Below are 23,477 nucleotides of genomic sequence, written 5' to 3' on the forward strand. Positions count from 1 at the left end.
GAGACAGTAGTTCTGACTTTTATTATGTTTTGAAAAATTTTCTCTAGAGTAATCTAATTGCTGTTAGAGAGGCAAATAAAAGGAGAGAATAGTCAAGAAACACCAGCTGTGCCTGAGCCCTGGAAGGAACCTCCCTGGCATTTGCACGGTTATCCACGCCTTCAATGAAGAAAGGTTTCCCCCTTACAGCTGTCTCAGTCATGATCCAGCCATAGTAGTTGTAAACAGAAGTGTAGATCTCGTGACTCGGCTTTTCTGTGCAATCTTCTTCCCAGCTGATGATGCCGACCTGAAACCACTTCATGGTGTTCCAGTAGCTGCAAACCAGAGGTCCCCCGCTGTCCACCTACGGCATAAAGAGGACATCAGAGCAGTATCAAACCTTGGGTCTCTCAGAGCAGCTGCATCCCAGAGGCTGATCGGGAGAATCAAACTCCACCCCAAGTTCATGAGGTCTTGGGGGAACAGGGACTCAAAGTGTCAGAGCTCAGGTCTGAAGTGCCTACAGAATAATGTTAAGAGGAGGAGGTAAGAGGAGAAGATCACTCACAGTCTCCAGCTTGGTGCAATGCCCTGTCCTTCTCAGTCTCTTCCACACCCTCCCATGGCCCTGGATGGATACTTGAGTCTTGTCACCAGGAGACAAGACCCAAGAGTAAAAAGGGACATTTGCTGTGACTGTTCAGTCAGTTCTTAGCTTCCCTGTAAAACCAGTGCCTATAGGTGCCAGGTACCTGCTGCTGTTAACCTGGGGACCAGTATCCAGAAACTGAACAAGAGATGAACACTAACCCTGACAAGCTTTTCTTGCAAATGCAGTAATTTCACAAAAAATCTGCTTGCCACTCGAAAGACAACTTCCACTCACCCAAAACATGCAAGCTTTCAAATGCACTTTGCAGCCATCCGATGAAGAGGAATGTCCTGGCTCGAAAGCCAAGAGCACGTCCAGTTTCCTGTGTGACCTCTGTGTGCAATTGCTGAGCACAACCCCAAGCAGAAAAGAAACCAGCACAAAGTGCACCCAGCCAGGAAAAACACTCCTCTCAACAGTTACGTACATCTTAATTGCTGATCAGCCCTTGCTCTAAATAAGACAGTTTCCTTCCATAGCTTTTTTTTTTCTTTTTTTTTCTTTTCTTTTTTTTTCTTTTTTTTTTTTTTTCTTTTCTTTTTCTTTTTTTTCTTTTCTCAACTCCTTTGTGTGGCAAATAAGAAGCAGTACAAACATGTTTCTGAAGACAGACAGATTTCCTGGGCATTGTTGTCCTTCCATCTTTGTGCCCGAGTTTGAGAAATACCTTTGCCATCAATGTATGAACCCCCTTTCCCCAGCAGCTACCCTGACCTAACCAAACATCAATTAGTAAGGAAGTGGCTGTGTGATGCAGCTCATCGACACCCACAAAAGTTTACGGCAGAATTCTTACTCATTTCCTGGGGTGGAGGCTCAAGGCCCCTAATGAGCTTATCACTTTTTTTTTTTTCTATATTCTTTTTAGCTCAACGTGTAAACAGGAGAGAAAAATGAAGATAAATGCAGAGCAAATGTTGCTTCAGCACCCAGTACTGTTTGTGCTGAAATGGTTTTACTGTAGCTATACAATGGTGGTGGTGGAGCCCCTTCAAAGGCAGGATCTGAAGGCATTTCCCAACCCTGTTTCGACCAAGAACTTGTGTGAATCCCTCCAGTGACCCTGCAGTGACCTTGGACCCACGCATTATCAGTGCTCTTGGTGATGCCATCCTTTTTGAATGAATGAGCATCTTCTAAGCTGTGCGCACAATTAAATTACTGGGAATTTCACTGCTAATTCCCTCAGGGCAGGCACAGGCCAAACGTATTATCCCAGCAGTGAAAGGAAAGCACTTTGAGGCTCCTACAGAAAGATAAGAAATGAAGTTGGGAGAATGGGAGCTGTTATTGAGGCAGTGACGCAGCAGTGGCTGGTGATCTCTCAGCAGTGGCACATTAGGGTGCAGCACAGTGGCTTTCCCCAGTACAGGAGACATGAGTACTGGTAGAGCCCCTGAACACTAAATCACAGAATCACAGAATTGATCCCATTTTGGAGGCTGTCCACACTTGTGATGGACCTTACTCCCAGGGCAATTAATACCAATTAATTCCCGATACCTTGTGGCTATCCTTGAGGAAAATTCTTATTGCATTTTGTGGATGAGAAAAGCATGGCAGAAAAGGGATACGATTTGCACAAGGCAATGGCAGAACCAGGAGCCAGAGCCAGGAATTCAAAGCTATAGATCATGCAGTTTTCCTTTCAAATCAGATGTTTTCCCCTGTTTGTCTCTTTAGCTGTGTTTGCTTTGTTCTCTGCCCAGTCGGTGAGGAAAGAGAGAGCTGTCTGCAGGGCTTGAGGGACCGTCAGCTGCAGAAAGCGATTTAAAGCCTGCCCAGAGAGGGAGCTGGGCAATGCTGTGAAAACCCAGGCAGCAGCTGCAAATCCACAAACCCTGAGACCCAAATCCTACTTTGGATGCCTTTCCCTGTGAGCTGAGATGGTCTGCTTCATGGGTGCAAAAGGCACCTCTTCTCTTAAGTTCCTCTATTTAACTCAGATGTCTATCATCATCTCCACATGATCTTTCCCACTTAACTATAGCAGCCCATACGAAATGGGAACCTGGTTGTTACAGGGCTAAAGACAGAGAAAATAAACTCAGTTCTACAACACTTTGGAATATCCCTGTATCCACCTTAAGGTGTCAAAACTGTTGGCCCAAGATTTTCCATCTTTGTGTAGGAGACGATGTGGGAAGAAGGAGGTTTGAGTGCTGGTAAAATCGCCTCAGCTCTTTGATGTCTCCAGTAGTACTAATTTAATGAACGCTCAGGTCAACAACTCTGAAGATCGAAGTACTTATGAAATGCTGCTTTCAGCTTTCAGCCTCTCACACCCTAGTGGTGAAAGACTTCTGGTCAGCACACACACACACCAGATGCCTGCTCCTGGTGTTCAGTCTGAGTGGCAAGTTTCTGGACAGTGAAATAGCTGAAAACTGCATCTTTGCTTCTCTTACATGTTTCTTGTCAACAGGAGGATGAGTGAAAAGCAACTACATCAAATCAGATCGTCGCTGAACTCATGCCTTCCACAACTACATGGTAATCCTCCCATTAGGAGAAGTGAGAGCAAAGACGTATTAGCTGGCAAATAATTCTGAGTTGTATAAAAATTGTCACAGACTAGCAGGGCGCTTTGTTCACTAAAGCTGATCAAAAGTTTCATCCTTTTAACTACAGCCAAAGACTTTTTGTGAACATCAGGAGCCTTTCTGCTGACTTCAGTGAGCTTTGGCGCAAGAGTGTAATCTTCCTTTCGTATTTGTATTCTCATCTGCAACATGGTAATTGATCAGAACAAACACGTTCAGCCACATAAATCTTTTTAGGTGCGAGAAGCTCTGGGGGAGGGAGAACAACCCATCTGATCCTCATTAGATGGATACACAGTCCTTGCAAGTCATTGCTGGTTTCATTTTTGTGATGGTAAGCTCTGTGTAAATTGGAGAGAATCAGTGTGTGAATAACAACATTTGCTATTAGAGCTGCCCTGGCTGCAGGAAGCAAAGGTTTTTCCAAAGAGATGATTTCTTCAGTTATTTCACTGTGAATAGACTATCTTTAGAGGAAGGTTGAAGGAAAGAGACTAAGACCATTTTTAGCGTGTCAGAGATGAATCAGGTAACAGAGTCACCTGGACTTCTTTCATGGGATCCCTTTGAGGTCTCAGATGAGAGCCTTCACCTACTCTTTCCATCCATCTCCTCGCTGGAAAATGAGTGAACAGGATGGCCCTATGCCTCCCAGATGGAAGCCATCAGGGTCCATTAGTAGCCATGGTGGCAACGACTAAAGGAGTCCATAATGCATCTGACCAAAGCCCCATGCAGCCCAGACTCCTGTCTCTGACAGATGTCTGTGGCGAGTGCTTGGGAAGGAGAATGAAAAGCAGGGCAAGTATTTACAGAGTTGTATTTACATCACAGTGGTTAATAGCCTTAGAGAGATCTTCATCCAGGAAGTTATCTAATTGCTTTTTGAATCCATTTATCCCTTAGGATAAATACCCACAACATCCTGGTCAGTGAGTTCCATAGTTTAATTATCTGTTGGATGAAAAAGCACTTCCTTCTCTTTGTTTCAAACCTGCTGCCTGATACAGCCATTGGATCCTCCCTCCTTCATGTGTTTTGAACAACAGTGTCAAGAGGATAGCTCTTGACTATCCACTCCTTGGCATTCATGACTTTAGAAATCTGTGCCATATCCCCATCAGACATCTCTTTTACAAGCTTCAGAGTCTTTCTCTGCTATTCTCTATTCTTCAAGAAGCCTTTCTGTGCCCCTGCTCATCCTTCCCGCTCTACTAGTCTCTTCTAATACTGCCTCCTTTCTCAGATGGGGTGGACAGGAATTGCACACAGCATGGGATGTAGGCCTCCAAGATTAGTGCCCTCGCATAACATGCGTTTGTTTCGCTACCTATTCCTTTCTTAATAACTCATAATGCTCTTGTTGCCTTTTTGACCTCCACAGAATCTCGTGCTGACGTTTTTGAAGGACTATTCACAGTCACTCTGAGATCTTCTTCCATGGTAATAGCTAATTTAGAGCCCATTATTCTATGTGTACAGCTGGAGTTGCTTTTCCCTGTGTTCATTACTTTGCCCTTGTCAACAGTGAACTGCATCTGCTGTTTTAACCTCCAGACACTCAGGATAATGAAATCCTCCTGCACCTCTGCACAGTCAGTTTTAATTTTGACCACCCTGAACAGTGTTGTGGCACCAGCCAACTTTGTCATCTCAGCATTTGTGCTCCTTAAACAGCACAATTCCTTGCATGGATCTCAGTGAGACTCCCCTTGTGAGCCTTTTCTCCCATCAAATCCTTCCTCCGTACCACCTCCCTTTCCAACAGAAGCCCTTCTACTTCATGACAGCTCACTTTCTGCATGAGCTTTTGGTGAGAAATCTCGTTAAAAGAATTTGGGGCATCTCAGCGCGTTATATCAGCTAGATCACCCTCTGCCACATGCTTGTCAACTCCTTCAAAGAATCTGAATCTATCTGTGAGTCATGACTTCCCCTTAAAGCTGTGTTGACTCACTGTAATTGAATGAGAAGCGGCTGCTCTGAGTCATCACACCCATTTCTCCCACTCCAAGGGCAGGCACTCAGTAGGTTTCTTTGTTCAGCTGGATCCAGAGATGTTCTGCTCCCCAGATCTTCACTCACCGGGCACACAAAATAACGCCAGACCCCCCCCTTACCACAAAGCAAACAGCTTCAGTTCAAGGGACTAAAAGCTTCAACTCTAGGGTGCCAAAGGAATAAAGCAGAAGAGATGTTGGGCATCAACAACATCTCAGGTCCTTGCAATAGGAAGGAATAGTTTTCACAGATTAAGAATTAAGCCACCATAGCTTCCATGTGTTCACTTGTCTGCCCATATCATAAAATGATCAAATGATGAAAGCTCTATAAAGCCACAGGACACAGGAAAAATATTCTAATTCTTATGAGCTGCACATCAAAGCACCCTTTAGAAGCAAATGTAACAGACTATAAAAGCAAAAGTGTCTTTCTAATGCTTTGTTCTGGAGCTTCCCAGGACACCTTCCTATTTAAACCAATCTTAGAAAGAAAAAAAAACAACCACCACACCCTGACATGTTAGCAATTGTTCAGCGATGGAGAATCTATCACAAGGCTCTTGAGTGGGTCACTCTCTTCAATGTAAAGGTAAGGTGAAATAGTAAAGTAAGTTTGTACAGTCATTTTTTTTTTTTAGTCATAATTTTGAATTGAAATTTGGTTAGCTCCAAATGCTAGTCCCCAGGAGACCTTTGGCTGATAGGCAGAAGGTCCTATAACCTCAGAGCTCATACAGATACTCTCCATACGTACAGACTGCAATCACAGCATCATCTATCCTCTTCCGTTTACATATTTTAAACAGCTGGAGGGATTGAGAAAGCTTCCCTGGTTTGTGGCCTTTGCCTTGTCTCTCTGATAATTTACCTGCATGAAGCTGATTTTCATCTGCAGACCTTTTCTTTAAAGAAATCTATCACAAGTCTTCCCTTGCAGATTTTGAGCCTCGCTAGCACCAGTAAAAGGATGCAAGAGTTTGTAAAAGGATGCAAGAGTTTTTGTCACTTCTGTATGGGTTTAGCACTCACTCTTGTGCACAGAAGGAGGGTAGGAGGGGTGAGTTCAGCTCCAGGCTGATCACCCCTCTGAGGGGGTTCCAGTGCAAATGTCAAGCTCCTGGTGCAGTCACATTACCATCAATGGGACATGATCTCAGAGGGGGCAGCTGGACGCCATGGGGATATCCTAAGACATCTAAAATGACACTGGAAACTTGTAGGCAACAGTCCTGCCTCAGATCCATGTGTGTCTCTGTGAGCTAGACACCTTGGATTTGCTTCTAGTTAATGGGAGCGATGAGCACTCATACAGAGATTTAGCTCATTTTAAAATAGATAGTTAAACCAGCCTGAATGAATCACACGTTCAAACGCACTTTTTTCTCTGCATTAATTGAAAGATGATTGGGTAGCTGCAAATAGCTACATAAAAGGCATTTGCATGGGGCCAGATAAATCTCACCAAACAGCTACTGCTACCGCTGTAGCTACATGGGGTGAGGGCTTTTAGCAGCCCAGGTGCTACAGCCATTCACGAAATCCCAGAATGGCTGAGGTTAAAGGCACCTCTGGGCCCATCTGGTCCAGCCCCATGTCCCCAAGGAGCAGCCCCCGGCCCCTCTCAGGGCAGCCTGTGCCAGGGCTCCGGCACCCCTGGGCCCAGCGGTGCTGCCTGAGGGGCAGGGGGAGCCGCCGGGGCTCCAGGCTGGGCCCGGGGCCTCTGGGCCTGGCCCTGGGCAGCGCTGAGCAGAGCCCGGCTCCGGCCTCTCCGCACCTCCCTGCGGGTACTGACGGCCATGGGGGAGCTCCCCCGGAGCCTCCTCTGCTCCAGGCCCAGCAGCCCCAGCTCTCGCAGCCTCTCCTCACAGCACGGGGGCTCTGTGCACGGCAGCACCCTGGGGACCCTCCACTGGACTCTCTCCAGTATGTCCAGGTTTCCCTTGTACTGGGGTCCCAGAACTGGACTCAGTACTCCAGGTGCAGTCTCACTGGTGTTCAGCAGAGGGGCAGGATCCCCTTCCTTGACCTGCAGGCAATACTTTGCCTAACGCAGCCCTTTTTTTGCCCAAGGGCCCATCACTGGCTCACATTCACCTCAGTGCCGCTCAGGCCCCCCAGGTCCATTTCTGCAGAGCCGCTTTCCAGCTGGGTGCCCCCAGCCTGTCCTGGTGCTGGGCCTGTTCCTCCCCAGGGGCAGGACTTTGGGCTTCTTGTTGAGCTGCAGATTTGTGTCAGCCCCCCTCTCCTGCCTGTCCAGGTCCCTCGAGATGACAGCGCAGTCCTCTGGCATATTCAATCTTCCCAAACTGCTGACTGTATTTGTAGGCAGGACATACTACTTGTGAAGGAACATAGTCCTTCTTTGACTTTTTCATTCAACAAAATACAAAAAATCCAAGAGCCCTAGATGCATCCTAGCATTGTTTCGGCCAAGGACAAAATCTCTTGTTGTATAATTCAGTGGAAGGGGGTAGATGCCTTTGGCTGGTGACTCAGACCAGTCCTACACCAGTGTGAGGGGAGCGTGGTGAAGCTGAGCTGGAAGGATCCCACCACTTGTCTGTGGCCACAGAATGATTCATTCTCCTCAAAGTCAGGCCAGGGCCGGCCCCCCCCCTTCATCTGCTGCCAACCTGAACTGTACATGAACTGCGACTTCCAGCAAAACACACTCTGTCCTATATTTCAGAGAAATTCTCTGAAATACAATTGGGCCATTTACTGAATTTTGTCTCGATAGGCAAGGCACTGAAGAGGCATTTACTTTGTGAGTCCCTTATACTCTAATTATTGTTCAAGTTACCATTGCATTAGGGCCTAACAAAAGGTGCTTAAGAAAGCAAGGAATTAGACATCAATTGTGGTTCATGGGGTCATGGAAGAAATGTAGCACACAAAAAATAACACATAGGCCATCTCTACTGTCTGTTGTTTAGCACTTGTACTCCATGAACATCCATTAATGCTAATGTTTATGACTAAATAGAACTATAAGTCAATTACAGATCCTGTTAGTGTTAATTCACAGTCAATCTATATATTTGTCTGAAGAACCACTAGGGAATTGGTATACAATAGATTTTTCTTTTTAAGTGAATGGATTTTTTTTTAAGTACAAATACTCAGGAGCTCTGCTATTCAATCTCCTTGAGTTATTATAGGAACACAGTTAGTGATCCACAAATTAGTCAAGCTCTGGTACTAGTATGATGGCAGCTACTGAAATGTCTGAGCCTTTCTATTCATGACCTGTTGCCACATGTGGATATTAAGGCAGCGAACAGTAGGATAAAACTTTCACATGACACCTTTATATTTATATTTATTTATATTTAAGTGACTGGTTACTCAAATAAATCCATCTTGCTGTAATAAGGAAAATCTAGCGCACAAATGGCACACAGTGCAAAGACAAGCATGGTAATCTTTTGGATCCAGATCAGGATCATGTGGACTTACAGCCTTCAGTCTAGATGAAATTTGCCCATCTTAGCTTGGTTCTGGGCATGAACAAATGTGTCCTGTTCTCAGCAATGCTTAGGAAAGGTTAATGTAAGGCTTTTATCTGGTTCATGTCCAGACAAATCAGGCATTGCTCCCAGGTTTACTGTGACCACATCTACACCAGCAAACTCAGCATCTCCAGAGCTCGTTCCTTTACCAGTATGACTGAAAAAGAAAAAAATATTCCTCCCTCCTATGTCTGTTTCCAGCCACATGGGCAGGAACCTAAACTTAGAAAGGTGGCCAGGAGCCTAAAATATAAAAGCAATTCTTTTATCATCTCATCACACAGAATTTATCTGAGCCCATTCAACAACCTTTAACCCCCAACCACAAGTAATGCTTCTAATCCCATCTGGGTGCCCCAGACACGCAGATTCAATCTGATGTGACAAGATAACATTTCCTGCAGAGCTGTCCAGAGAAAAATCCAGTCTTTATGTAGAAAAGTAGCTCAATAGAATGCACTTTGTACAATGTGCCTTGCCACCTACTGAGGGCTTGTTGCAGAGCAAGCATCAGGCTGGGACCTGGTCTCCCAGTTCCTTACTGGTAGCCTACTGCAGGCAAGCCACCAGATTTCTGAACCAGCCCAGCAAGGCCAAAATATGACTGCTTACCCACCCAAACTCAATCCCAGAAAACTGTCCATCAGCAAAATCAGTGCTTCCCCTAGAACAAATGAGCAAATCCTGATGAAAAGTCATGTCACCTGTTTCACTCCTGAACAGACTTACTTCTATACTAGGGTACATTTTTGCCTTGTTCTCATTATTTCAGGCTGCAAGACATTTCTGCCTAGTCAAACTTCTGCTAAAAGTGGGCAGTTGCTGGGCTATGAGCATTATCACACATATAATCATTGTGTACTTTCCCTGCTTGGAAAGCTCACATTTCTATTTCATTTTGCAGGCTACGCTAACATTATTGTAGATCAAAATAGCACCCTCATCAGCTTTCTGAATACAGGAGATTCATTTTGCTGGGTACAAGTGCTCTTGCTGTTTCACCAGCATAATTCAGCCGCAGAACTTAAGGCTGGGCTGGGAAGTGCATTCTTTAATCATGTTAATGTTATCCTGTGGCAGTTTTCTTTTTAAATTTTTTGATTGAATTTAATGGAGGTGAAAGTCACTAGATGAATGGCTTCACAGGCAGATGCTCTCTGGCTAATCAAAAAATGATTTTGCAAAGCAAAGCTTTCCCTTCCTTGCCTAGGTATGGCCCCAGCTTGCAATGGCTTTGCAGTCCACAAGCACTGCACCTAAAGCTCAGGGACTTCTTTGAATCCTGGCTCGCTGGGTTAGATTGAAGGGCTCCTACAGGACGAAGCTGTGCCTATAGGTGTCTGACTGTCTGCCCCCCTGCAAGCAGAGGAACACTTCTAAAAGACCCTTGCTCAGTAGAGGAGAGAGACTTCAGCCCTGTTCCCACCATGGCAGAGGCTGCAGGGAGAGCTCAGTCCTCACTGAGCAGAGATGGGGTTGGAGGTTGGATGCTGTGAAAGCAAAGGTGCTTTTTGGCTTTCAGACTTTGTTTGATACCAGGACAGTAATTATGTACATAGAACATGTTCTGAGGGCATTGTTTGGGTGAGGTTATCCCACTTCTGGGCATTTCACAGAATGACAGAAAGGTTGAGGTCAGAAGGGACCTCTGGAGGTCATTTGCTCCAAGCAACATTTGTTTCATCTCTCTCCCCTTAGCAGTCCCTGCTATCAAACACCATTGAGCTCTATAATTTAGCTTCAAAGCTTTACTGTCCCATATCATTAAGCCGTGGTGATATGTGACTAGTTCTGGCACCCACAGACTTACCTGCCGTGCCATCACAGGACATTTCAGAGAATCGCAGAATCATCTAGGTTGGAAGAGACCTCCAAGATCACCTACTCCAGCCTCTGACCTAACACTAACCAGTCCTCCACTAGGCCATATCACTGAGCTCTACATCTAAACGTCTTTTAAAGACCTCCAGGGATGGTGACTCCACCACTTCCTTGGGCAGCCCATTCCAATGCCTCACAACCCTTTCAGTAAAGAAGTTCTTCCTAATACCCAACCTAAACCTCCCCTTTTGCGCCAGCACCAAGAGCTCCCTTGGAAAGGTTTCTAACATCCAAACTAAACACTCCTGGACTCATTTCCCCACCCAGTCCTTTTGCTTCGACCCTCCTGGTCAGATTTTCCTGTCTCCAGCCAGTATTTAACTCCTACCACCACTGCACAGGGGTGTTTTGGTCCCCACAGGGACACATCCCAAGATCCACTACTACTTTCCAAGAGCCCTGCACCACACTGCCTTGGTCAATATGCCTTTGCTATGCACCAGACAGGCAGGTCCTCAGCCCTTGAGCTTCTTGCCTCATGTAGAGAGCCTTTAGCAGCCCTAGAAATCCACAGGAAGAGTGGATGTTCCTTCCTGAAGTGAACTCACCTCTCTTTGAAGGTCCCTGTTCCCCCATGGGCAATGTGGCTGTTCTGGGCATGTTTGCTTTACCTGGCAGGTGCCTCTTTCTCCTCCCTCCAGCTCAGCACACAGCATGTTCTCTGGTAGCTGCGGGATGTGCTCCAAGCACTTATCCCTGCTGATGAGCTTCATCCGTGCTTTCTGCAGCACGTGGGATGCTGACTCCTCAGCTGCTAACCAACAGGTGAGAAGAGAAGGATTAGCAAACCCTGAAGAGCTTGTAAGGGTGAAAGCACTGTTGGAGACCTTTGGGACTGCTCTCAAGTGAATTTGTAAAGGAACTCAGGGTAAGAGGGGCTCAGGGCACAACCAGATGCTCTGGGGGCCAAGGAGGCTTACAGGGGCTGTCTGGGATATGTTTGTGCTCTTGATTAAATGCCAGCCTAGGAGATGGGTAGGTAGGTGGTGAGATGGGAGGTGTTGATGGGCAAAAATGAAATCCTGGGGAGTGGAGGCTTGCTAAATAGGATTTGAAGCAATCACTTATTCCTTTAGGCGAACTCTGGGATGTGATGGGATGGCTTATCCTTTTGGCCTTGGTGATGCTCTGAGATGAGCTGCTGGGGTTTCTCATTCACATTTCTAGGATACCCAGCTTGAATGATTTTTCACGCAGCCCTGTGTGAGCCCATGTGTGAGTTCCACTGAGCTTTCTCCAAAACAGACGACCTAGTTCTCCACATGCTCTCCTGGGGTGCTGTGAGGCCATGCCTCAACCAGGGGACTGGCCACATCTTTCACAAAGGATGGCTGAACACAACATAAATAATTGCTTTTTCCTCCTCTTGAGATGGAAAAGCAAAAATCACAGTGGGTACCAGCAAGCAATGAGAAAATTAAAAATATTCATGCAATACTCATGGCTGCATGGAAAGCCTACTCATTTCATCACCCACAGTTGTCTTCAAAATAAGTCTAAGTCTGAAGGATAAAACTGTCTTTTGAAGGATGTCACAGCTTTTCACTCCTTCTTGCATAATTCACTGAGCTAAGTCATCCCAGAACCTTCAGGAAGGTGGAACTCAAAGGTAACATCTAAAAGATGGAAACTTGTCACGCTCCTTTCCTAACTAACATGGGGCCTCTCCATGGACGTGTCCGCATACAGAAATGCTTTAATGTGGGCATCCCCAAGGAGGTGGCTCCGTGTGAGCTGGGTTTTACTGACTGCAATCAAAGAGGAGTCAGCCTGGTGCCACCTGCGGTGCCATTTGAGAGATGTCCACCTCCAAAAGATGAGAAATGACCCATCTTTCCTCCCACGCAGGAACAGTGTGTCATACTATGGTATGGCCCATATCACACCATCACATGTCACCCTCAGCAAACCCGGCTTCTCCCATTTTTCTTCTGAAACATCCCCCAGATTGAAGGGCTGGTGCACTGAGCTCCCGCGGGGTGCAGTTCGGATTGCAGAGGCAATGCCACCCTGACCACACGGCAAAATGAGGCTCTCCTCCCCAGAACCACACCAGGCATTTTGCAGAGACTAACGAAAGAGAAATCCTGCCAAGTTGCAGAGCGACTCTGCAGCATTGCCCCTGCTTTTCTGTTTCTAAGAGCGTGTTACCTTGGTGAAATGGAAGACTTTCACAACTAAAACACAGCGTTGTGCTGCGTTTTACTGTTACGTGAGGTGAATGAAGCATAAGAAGGAAAATAGGTTCAGAAAGGAGATAGAAACCCTATGGGGTAAAAGAGCAAGGATTAAACGGGACGTTAACTTACCACCACTCCCAGGAAGGACTGGTAAAGCCCCAAGACACCACCCTGCCTACTCTGCCCTGATTACCCCTTTCCAATAATGAAATAGCTCATTAGCCATTTGGTGACGTTTGTTCAGGACAGACATTTTGGGTCACAGTCAGTGCTGGAGCTACTTTCATTAGGGCTTGAATGAGAGCAATTAGCAATAGCAATCTGCCTTTCTAAATGAAAGAAGAGGAGGGGGTGGTCAGAACCCTCAAATCAATGTGTTTAATGGAGGCATTATGCCAAAGACAACCCTAAATCTCCATTTCCCTTATGCCAGACCACTTTAGACCCATTATATCTCACCCAGTACAGTTGGGGATTGTCTTACTTTGGGTGCTCATAACAGCAAGCAAGAAGGCAGAGTCCTTGCAGAGCAATGGTGGGCTCTAAGGTTTCAGCTGGAACATACACGCTCAGAATTTTGGAGACTTTTTCTCTGGGGGTGACAGCTTCTTGCTCTGAATGGACAGCCAGTGATGTGCAAAAGCTGCCAGGGTCTGGATGTGTTTACAAAGGAGGTAGGGAGCAGCCACTAGTATGGGTAACCCCTGCCAGGGGAGAACATCTACTTTAAATGGGTAAAAAAACAGCCTCCATTAGCAGATACATCACATCTCCCAGTGGTGTCTCACCTGCACCTGTGGCTCCCCATCCAGCAATCCAGCAGTGTTGCCATGTATCAACGTCATGCATGAAGGGCAAGCAGACGGGGATTTTCTCGTTGCTGAACTCGACGGGCGAGCTGAGCATGATCAGGGCAATATCATGTTTCATGCTTGTTCTGTCAAAGTTTTCATGGATGACCAAGCTGTCTGGCTTATGTTCTTCCAGAGGGTGGTCAAGGTTAATTCCCCCTACTACAACAGTGAGATCTGGTGGCCTTATAAACAAAAACAATAACAACAACAAAAAAGAGTAAGCATGAGCAAACATGAAGACTTTGTGTTATAAAGGTTGGTGCCTCCTTCCCCAGAGCACCAAATTGCAGAGGCAGGTTAGCTACGGAAACCACAGAAATCTGCCCTCACTTCCAGGCAAAGCTCATTTTCAGGGGAAGCAGGAGCAGAGGTAGAACATGAATGCAACCAAGTTATAAATAGCCCAGGTGCTAACGAACAGATGGAGCGGGCTGGGTGTTCAGAACCACTGTGCCCTGGGCTGGCTGCTCCAGGCTACACTGTCCCTGGCCAGCTGCTCCAGGTTGGGATGCCACAGGTCATTTGTCACCGAGCAGCCCTGGCTCTTGGAGCTGCCGTGTTTTGGAGGGGACTCATGGATGGCTGGATTCTGTCCCTGGGTTGATTTATCTAGAAGCTGCTGGATTAATATCAGACTACACATAAGGTAAAGGTGTTTGCTATATAAAAGCAAAAGTAATTTGGAAGTTAAAGTAAACTGGAATGGGATATACCTCTTTTTACAAGGTACCACAACCTGTGTAAATGTACAGGAACTCCTTGGGAGCCATCAGAATATAACATCATGGCCAATTATACAAGGCTGCTCACACTGTCCTTCAAAATACTCTCCTTCTGGACCCTGGTTATGCAGATTTACTCCCCTTCTGAATCTTCTGGTTATGCAGATTTCTACAAATTCTTTTTTTTTTTTTTTTTTCTCCTAAAGGAGGAAAGGTTCTCAGTACTCTCCTTCTGGCTCCATCACATATATTCTGCACTTGATCCCAAGGATATACATACCCTACAGTCTAAGGAGCAGTGTTATCACCCCCATCACGCCTGGGCTGTCCTCATTTACCCTGAGTAGAGTAGAGTAGAGTAGAATAGAGAGCAGCGCAGAATAGAATAGAATAGAATAGAATAGAATAGAATAGAATAGAATAGAATAGAATAGAATAGAATAGAATAGAATAGAATAGAATAGAATAGAATAGAATAGAATAGAATAGAATAGAATAGGAATACAATAGAAGGTTTGAGTTGAGTTGAGTTGAGTTGAGTTGAGTTGAGTTGAGTTGAGTTGAGTTGAGTTGAGCTGAGTTGAAGGGACCTTCAAAGATTATCTAGTCCACCTGCCTGACATCTTTAGGGCTAACCAAAAGTTGAGGCATGTTAATGAAAGCATTGTCCAAATGCCTCTTTAACACCAATGTACATGGGGCATCAACCACCTTTCCAGGAATCCTGTTCCAGCATTTGACCACCCTCGCAGTAAAGAAAATTTCATAATATCCAGTCTGAACCTCCCCTGGCACAGCTTTGAGTTACTCTCCTGCATCCTGTAATTAGTGGCCAGGAACCAGAGGCCAGCACCTCCCTGTGCGCTTCCCCCCCTCAGGGAGCTGAAGAGAGCCGTGAGGTTGCCTCTCAGCCTCCGTTCCGCAGACAACCCAAGTGACCTCAGCCTCTCCTCACAGGACATGCCCTCCAGCCCTTTTACCAGCTTTGTTGCCCTCCTCCGGACACATAAGTACTCACACCTCATCTGCAAAGCAATGGGCTGCAGTTAAAATCCACAGCGCGCTGATCATGGTGCCCCCACAGATATGTTTCCCGTTGCTCTGGATGCTCACTTGCCACGGGAACTCCCCAGCCTTGGCGTATCTCCCCTCTGTGATCCTCTTGCCAGTCTCCAGAAAGGACTCATAAGATGGTCGGAGGCCACACTCTGGGTACAAAATGAGACACACTGCTCATGTATGGCTGCACCACTGCCTGTGATACTAAAAGAGGAGGGCAGGATGCAGGTTAAAGCACTGCTCCAGGACCATTCATGCTCCTTGTTCTCTACCAAAGCCCCTGGCATTGTTGTAACTTCCCCCAAAAATGCCTGGGCAATCTGGGGGGTAATAGGGCCATAGAGTGCTTCCCATAAGCAGGTTGGATGAAATCCTTGTTGAGGGAGTAGAATGGAAGAGTTCCGTGCCAGGTATAGTACAAGCCATGCATGTATGCCACAAGGCACGAGGAATCAACCCAGGCCAAACTCATTTACCGATGTGTGTGTATCCAGGAGGGCTACCAGTTTCTTTCTGCTGTCCACCTCTGAAGCTACCAACAGGTTCACTCTTCCATTCATTGCTGAACATAAAAACCGGGGAAGAAACGCCTGCATGGATGCTGCTGATTAAAGAAGTTAAAATCCAGAAGGTAAGGAGCAGCATTTTCATCCCACACTTGGACCGAAGCTCTTGGATGATGTTGAGGGCAGTGATGCTTCTGCAGACACATTCCTCTGCCAGGAGCAACCAGGATGTGACCTCACACGGTTCATTCTCTTTTGCTGACATCACAGTCAGAATCCAGTCTTCCTGAGACAATGAGGGAAAGCTCACACCGCCCTGGCCAGCAACTTAGTGATTCCCATGAGGTTTGGGATTTGCTTCAGCTGTGCTAGGCATAGGGCATCCTGGACTGGATTTCACTGGGTGCAATAGTGGACTTCGCAGGCTGGATGCTGTAGCCCTTTTCGGTTCTCAAACCATATTTTTCTCTTCAAAGACCTTACCTGCTGGTCCTGCATCGGTTTTCATCTTTGAGAAGTGTTGAAGCCTATTAAACCTTGGATGAATTTTTTTTAGACCTTCTCTACATCCTCAGAAGAAAGAGGCAGCTGTGTGGTGGGGCAAGGTTCAAATAGTGCCAAATCAAAAGTATTGTGTCAAAGATGCTGAGGCTGCCACTCACTTCTTCCCCAAGAACTGTGGACAACTGTTTACAAAGCCAAACACAGCTTAGAAAGCTTATCCACGAATCTGAATCATTTCACCTTTACTGATCTTGTCTCTGCTTCTATTTGTACCTCCAGCAACAACTGCAAGGCATCAAGGCCAAAATTCCACCCTAGTGCATCTCCATAATGAATTGGGTGGGGGCATAATATTCTGGTTTGTACCAGTTTTAACATCAGTGGACCTATCTACGTTGATTTCTAAACTAATGTATTATTTCCATAGGGACAGGACTGAGAAGAACTCAGCCAAGCTCAGGCCTGAGCACAGCTATATTAAGTACAGAGCAGTGCTTCCTCCAAAGACTTTCCAGTCTGTATCAAAACAAGAACTTGCACGGAGTAGGAGGGAAGGGAGGGGAAAAGACAGAAGGGAACCGAGCAATATTTTATGAGTAAATGATGATTCAGAATATGAAATGTTTTGCCTTGTACATGGGAGCAAATCAGGAGTTATCCCACTGAAGTCTGACTTACACAGAGGTTAAAAAATGCATAGGAGGAAAGTCAGACTTTATTTTCCTCTCTTCTTTGCTTTTATCTTACCCCTTGCCTAGGAAATTGGACAAAAATGCTGGTTTCCTTGACAGTGAGCAACAAAACATTTCAGTGGCACAATGTTAACAACAGGCGATCAGTTACTCTAGCAGCTGGAAATCCCAAGTGTGATGTGAGCACATTTTGGGGCAGCCCCAGAAAGAGCCCAACATAGTGATCCTGCCAGTGGTAGCTACTCTCAAGCTTGCCCCAGGTATAAGTCTGCTAAAAGGACAGGTTTCCTTGGCTTTTAAGGTTAGAGTGGACTAAGCACCAGCCAGGGGAAAAGGGAAGACAGAGAGCTAAATTCTCTGGCATGGGGTTGTTACCCATCTTTGGATCACAGAATCACAGAATTTCTAGGTTGGAAGAGACCTCAAGATCATCGAGTCCAACCTCTAACCTAACACTAACAGTCCCCACTAAACCATATCCCTAAGCTCTACATCTAAACGTCTTTTGAAGACTTCCAGGGATGGTGACTCCACCACCTCCCTGGGCAGCCCGTTCCAGTGCCTCACAACCCTTTCAGTAAAGAAATTCTTCCTAACATCTAACCTAAAACTCCCCTGGCGTAACTTTAGCCCATTCCCCCTCGTCCTGTCACCAGGCACATGGGAGAACAGGCCAACCCCCACCTCCCTACAGCCTCCTTTAATGTACTTATACAGAGCAATAAGGTCACCCCTGAGCCTCCTCTTCTCTAGGCTGAACAAGCCCAGCTCCTTCAGCCGCTCCTCATAGGACTTGTTCTCCAGGCCCCTCACCAGCTTCGTCGCCCTTCTTTGGACCCGCTCAAGCACCTCGATGTCCTTCTTGTAGCGAGGGGCCCAAAACTGAACACAGTACTCGAGGTGCGGCCTCACCAGAGCCGAGTACAGGGGGACGATCACCTCCCTAGCCCTGCTGGTCACAGTGTTTCTGATACAAGCCAGGATGCCGTTGGCCTTCTTGGCCACCTGAGCACACTGCTGGCTCATATTCAGCCGACTGTCCACCATCACTCCCAGGTCCTTCTCTGCCTGGCAGCTCTCCAACCATTCCTCTCCCAGCCTGTAGTTCTGCTTGGGGTTATTGCGCCCCAGGTGCAGGACCCGGCACTTGGCCTTGTTGAATTTCATACAGTTGACCTCAGCCCATCGGTGCAGCCTATCCAGATCCTCCTGCAGAGCCTTCCTACCCTCGAGCAGATCGACACACGCACCTAGCTTGGTGTCATCTGCAAACTTACTGAGGGTGCACTCAATGCCGTTGTCCAGATCATTGATGAAGATGTTAAAGAGGACCGGCCCCAGCACCGAGCCCTGGGGGACGCCACTAGAGACTGGCCTCCAACTGGACTTGACTCCATTTACCACAACTCTTTGGGCCCGGCTATCCAGCCAGTTTCTAACCCAACGAAGCGTGCGCCAGTCCAAGCCAAGAGCAGCCAGTTTCTTGAGGAGAATGCTGTGGGAGACGGTGTCAAAAGCCTTGCTGAAGTCAATCATGGATAAATCATGCAGGACTGCAGCACTGTATTTACAAGCCTGAAGACTTTTTAGAGGATCTGGACTGCTGAGTAGTTGAAGCAGGCACTCAGGGAACTGTTTTGGGTCTTTCTGAGCCTAAAAGCTGAGGTAGTGAGCAAGAAAACCCATCAAACCACAATACGGTGTGCAATGGAGACCTAGCCAAAGGGAAATGCTGTGGATGTGTCTCTGCATCCCCATCATATGGCCCTCAAAAAAACTTTGTGCACTCCTCTGCCCTGAACTGCCATGTCAGAATAGGCTTCCCCAAAGAAAAGCAAAGTTGCTCCTTTACTCATCTCTGAGGAGGCACCAGTGGCACATGTGCTTCAAATTTAGCTATTAGGACAGCCTCTGAAATGGGAAATGCCTGAGAGCCCACATCTCCCACTGCTCTGAGAAGTATCATAAGCAAAAAGCTGGGCAGGTGGGACAAGCCCATCCCCATCTCTCCTACTGAAGCTGTTCTTCCTCATAGGTTACCCCATAAGATATATATATACCATTATATCCAGCATCCACGTAGTATATTGCCTACATCTGCAATGTCCTTCCACTGTAGCTTTTAGTCTTTTGAGATCCCCATCCATAAAAATAATATTTTTTGCCTCTTTCTGGCTGTCCTGCTATTTGTACACGCACTGGGGCAGGGACAACCCCACACAGGAACAGCCTCCCCCCCACCTCCTTGGTGGGGGCTCCACAAGTTATTGAAGTACAAATAAATAATCATAGGAATAATTGAGTTGCAGTGTGGCCAATATACTCCTCTGCACTGTCTTGCACAGATAACACAGATAAAAAAGCCCTATTTAATTAGCAGGTTGCAGCTTTTTATAATATTTGATACGTTTTCCGGATCTACCCAGACATATATTTAGAGGCATAGAACACATTGCAGACAACATTTTTCTCTCCTTTCTTTATAATTTATTGTAGTGCAGGAAACAAAATTGATTTCTTTTTGTGTTTATACATTTTTGGAACTGTCAAAAAAAGAAATATCACATTACAATTTTTACTTTTTTTTTGTACTAAAATTGCTCCTGAAAATAGGCACTATAGGTGATATTACATGTTGCTGTGAAAGCGGAATTGTATGAGAATTATGGATCTTATAAATTCATCATTCTCAAAGACATCAAACTACGGGGTTGTGATAGTTAAAATGAGCCCAACCATGTCTCCAGAAGGCTAAGCTCCAGCATGAGCAAATTCATTAATGCAAGAAAATAACGATGTCTATAAGCAGCAGCTATACAAAGCGGTTAACAGGTGCAGCCACCCCCTAATTCATCTTTTAGCAGCATTTCAAGCCAAACTTTTTGAAGTTTCTTTCCTCTCCAGATTACGAGATTGCAAGGAAGCCCAGGGAACTGCACAGAGCAATGAGCTGTGTTTGCCAACAGGTGCAATTTCTGACTCCGCTTTGGCTTTTAACACCAGTGAATTGGAAGCTGCTCAGATAACAGAAAGCCACCCCATCAGGGTTCCCAAATCTTTATGCACTGATGCTGTGGGTGTATTGGAAGACCTGTCGGGGCTGTCAGACCTTTTCCAAACAACTCCCTAGAACAAAGCGGAGGCGGCGTCGTGAGCAGTGGCTATTTCTTGATCCCGATCGGGCAGGAAATCCCCGTTCCCCCGAGGCCACAGTATCCATCAGGGTTCTTGCTGAGGTACTGCTGATGGTAATCTTCGGCGTAATAAAACTCCGGAGCCTCGCGGATTTCTGTTGTGATGGCCCCAAAACCGCTCTCTGTCAATACCTGTCAAGAAACAACATGGAGAGCCATTAGTGGTTTGTTGGCTCCTCTGCTGATGCCTGACATTAGGTTTCCTCTCAGCAGCAGCCACAGACATCTCTCAGTGCTTGGACCACAGTTGTAGCACATCCCTGAAAGCCCTTTATCCTCGCCCGCACGTAATTTTGCTAGGACACATTGCAGGCACCAAAGCGCACGTCAGCGAGAAGAGGTAGTGCGCCCTCCAGTTTTAATGGCTCATTTGTTTAATTTGCTCTGGCCACACATTCGTTCTCTCCTCTTTATCAGCCACACCAGGCGAGGATGTGGTGCCATCAGCAGAAGTGGAAAACAGATGTGAGAGGCAGCAGAGCAGACTTTGATCGAGCCTGGCTGCCTGCCTTGCAGGGGTCTGAGGACTTCACCTGGCAGGTGCCTCAGCTTGGAAATGTCTCTTCCAGCCCAAACTGCCTCATGCCGAGAAGAATTTTGGTATGAAATTTGAGCCCCACTGATGTCAGTGGGAAATAAGAACATTTGGGCTCTTTTCACAGTTCCTGCAAACCCCTTCTTCAAAACGAACACTTCCACCATGGCCAGAAGGTACTTTTAAGGCAAATTATGGCTCATTTCTGAAAGATTTGCCAACGCGTGGACCAGTAGCAGTAATCACTTTGCAGGAAAAGAAGGAATGTGGGTGGGGATTTTAAATTAGACTTTAACTTCTGATATCCCCTAACTGAAATTGAAACTTCTGAAAGGTTTCTGATGGAGGAAACTTTTTTCACATGACTTGCCATACATTTTACCTACTGATTTTTTCTTTTCTAAGGAAAGTGGTGAACGCCAGCATCTTGGAACCAGTCCTCATCTCAATGGGGACATAACTCATGTTCACTGCAGTCCATGATAATCTAATAAGCACTTTAATTGGTGTCAGACGACAGTGTTTGCTGTTGCAAAGTACACCTGTGAAGCACCAGATGTAGGTAGAGCTGCGTCACTATCAGCCAGCCTTGACAGCAAGATCAACTTTAAGAACAAAGGGTTAGCAGATAAACTGATTACCAGACAAATATGTGTCATCTTATCATACTGAAAAATAAAGCCAATAAAAGGAAACCATCACACAGCAGCACAAAACCAGACCTGGAAGGACCTGTAGTAAGTCATCTAGTCCTGCTTCTTTCATCGTGGTACAACTCACAATAGCCACCTTACTCCCAGCAGACATTTAGCTATTCCTCAGAGATCTTCAGATACTCCAGGTCCCTTAAAGAGTCCATTCTAGTTACCATAGTGACCATCATAGTTATTGTAGTTATCACAGTTACCATCCATTTAGAAAGGCTAAAGGGTAGCCTGGATTAAGCCCACGATTTCCATTTAAACACGCTCTTGGTCATATTCATCATGGATGTGGAAAGGAAATTATTCCCTTCCTCTTTATATTGGTCTTCTACATACCGGATGACTCTTTTTTAGGGGGTGTAGGGACAGGACAAGGGGTGAAGACTTTAAACTCAAAAAGGGCAGGTTTAGCTCATTCACGGTATGATCCTGTATTTGAATACAGAGGGATAACAAGCCCAATTTCAGAATCTGGCCATATTTCCCCACATTTTCATCTTTGGGACAGGTTTTGTCCCAGGGGAAGCAGATTACTTACCTGTCAGATGTATTAGCAAAGAAGATAAAAAATATGAAGGGATGTATCACAACAGGTTGGCAACCACTAACAATGAGGTGTCAACACAGCTGCTTTTAGAAGCAGTATTTCACTTACTTTCTAACATTTCTGGCAAAGAAAAGCACTTTTAACATTATCTTCACTGCAGAAAGATGGCACAAACTCTGTCATCATGGGCATTAGTCATTTACTTGCTGCTGTAAATGCATGCAAAATTGGCTTCCCCCCTCGTCTGAGTCATGAGGATGCTGCTGGAGGGATGAATATTTTTCTACTGTGCAAAACAGTATTTGTTACAGATTTTTACCTGGGACTTTTCCATCATTGGCCTAATTTTGTCAGCTAGAAAAACCATTCTGTTCAATAACACACCACAAGAGGGCATAAACATCATTTATCCCTTTCAGAATTACTAACATCCTATTAAAACACTGCACGCTAAATAGAGCAGAAGCCCAGGACAACTCATTATATTGCACTTTGGTCATTAGCAAAAGATACCAGCACTCTTGTCAGAGGCAGTGGGAACCCCAGGCTCCAACACTTTGCCAAACACTACCTTGAATGTTTTGATTTTAAATGGGAAAATATTTTCCTCGCACTTACTGTGTCAGTGCAAAGATAAAAACATCACTGGGAAAGATGATGAAGTTCATGATGTGCTGGCTCTGGCAGGTGTAAATCAGCCCACACTTGATTGATTTCCTGCCACAGAGGCAGACATAATTTGACAACAATCCTTTTCTAGCAGACTTTTGAGTCCTCGCTTTTTAGTCCACACGATTCCTGAGCCATCCAGTGTGAGCTCCCAGTACGATGCTGCAGCCAAAAGGGCTACTGCAGCATCTGCATGGAGAAATGGGAAGGAACAAATGAGAGAGAGTGGAATCAACCCCTGGGACATTTCCCACAGTGCAGGAAATTTTTAAAATACTATTGGATCTTTTTCCCTAAAAAATATTCCACTGCAGTTCAAACAGATCCAATTCATTAATTCATTCAAGGGACTTCTGTGGCTTTTGTCATGCAAGAGATCATACTGGAAGATCACAGCCATCCTTTAGCTGACTATAATCCAGCCCCCCAAAAGACTGGCAGGCTTCAGCAGACAGAGGCCAAACCAAACCAGAACCCAAGTCCTGCCCAGCCAAGAAGGACGAAGAGGACGCTGCCAATTCAGTACATCAGGATTGGTGCTAGAGCACGAACATGTTGGAGCCAGCACTGGGAACCACAGTGCTACCACTTTTTTAAACAACTTGTACTTCTGGAATGTAAAAGATTTTGTTTGATGAATTTTCTAATTTACTATAACCTGCAAAAGTTTGTGGTTTTTTTTGTTCTGTTTTCCCTGTTATTTGCTTTGAACTTGCTTCCTGACCATGCCTTTACATC

At 45.8% G+C, this 23,477-nt stretch overlaps 2 protein-coding genes across 7 annotated transcripts in view; both read right to left on the minus strand.

Annotated features, from left to right (window-relative positions):
- On the minus strand, positions 1-16,196 carry LOC106020142 (serine protease 55). Of its 2 annotated transcripts, none has more exons than XM_072035132.1 (5): positions 15,865-16,196; positions 15,348-15,537; positions 13,542-13,789; positions 11,185-11,324; positions 1-346 (listed from the first exon to the last, which is right to left on the minus strand). In XM_072035132.1, the coding sequence occupies exons 1-5, from the start codon at positions 16,157-16,159 to the stop codon at positions 44-46; spliced, it is 1,176 nt and encodes a 391-aa protein (XP_071891233.1). In that variant the 5' UTR covers positions 16,160-16,196; the 3' UTR covers positions 1-43. The 2 variants fall into 2 exon arrangements, with proteins under 2 accessions (XP_071891233.1, XP_071891232.1); XM_072035131.1 differs by having other exon boundaries at positions 11,185-11,327; positions 15,865-16,182.
- A 2,979-nt stretch (positions 16,197-19,175) lies between these two features.
- MSRA (methionine sulfoxide reductase A) overlaps positions 19,176-23,477 on the minus strand; it is a 268,181-nt gene continuing 263,879 nt past the window's right edge. For all 5 annotated transcript variants that reach the window (XM_038177136.2, XM_038177137.2, XM_038177138.2 and 2 more), the window contains one exon: positions 19,176-20,416. In XM_038177136.2, coding sequence (XP_038033064.1) covers positions 20,252-20,416 — 165 coding nt within the window. In that variant the 3' untranslated portion in view covers positions 19,176-20,251. The remainder of the gene's footprint in view (positions 20,417-23,477) is intronic.

This window comes from Anas platyrhynchos, chromosome 3, assembly GCF_047663525.1.
Source record: "Anas platyrhynchos isolate ZD024472 breed Pekin duck chromosome 3, IASCAAS_PekinDuck_T2T, whole genome shotgun sequence".
Lineage (NCBI taxonomy): Eukaryota > Metazoa > Chordata > Aves > Anseriformes > Anatidae > Anas > Anas platyrhynchos.

Coding starts and splice junctions, on each gene's coding strand:
- LOC106020142 (XM_072035131.1), bottom strand. CDS start 16,159: ATGTCAGCAAAAGAGAATGAACCGTGTGAGGTCACATCCTGGTTGCTC. Junction 13,790..15,347: donor CATTGCTTTGCAGATGAGGT/GTGAGTACTTAT, acceptor TTTGTTTATAAG/GCCACCAGATCTCACTGTTG. Junction 347..11,184: donor GAGAAAGAGGCACCTGCCAG/GTAAAGCAAACA, acceptor TTTATGCCGTAG/GTGGACAGCGGGGGACCTCT.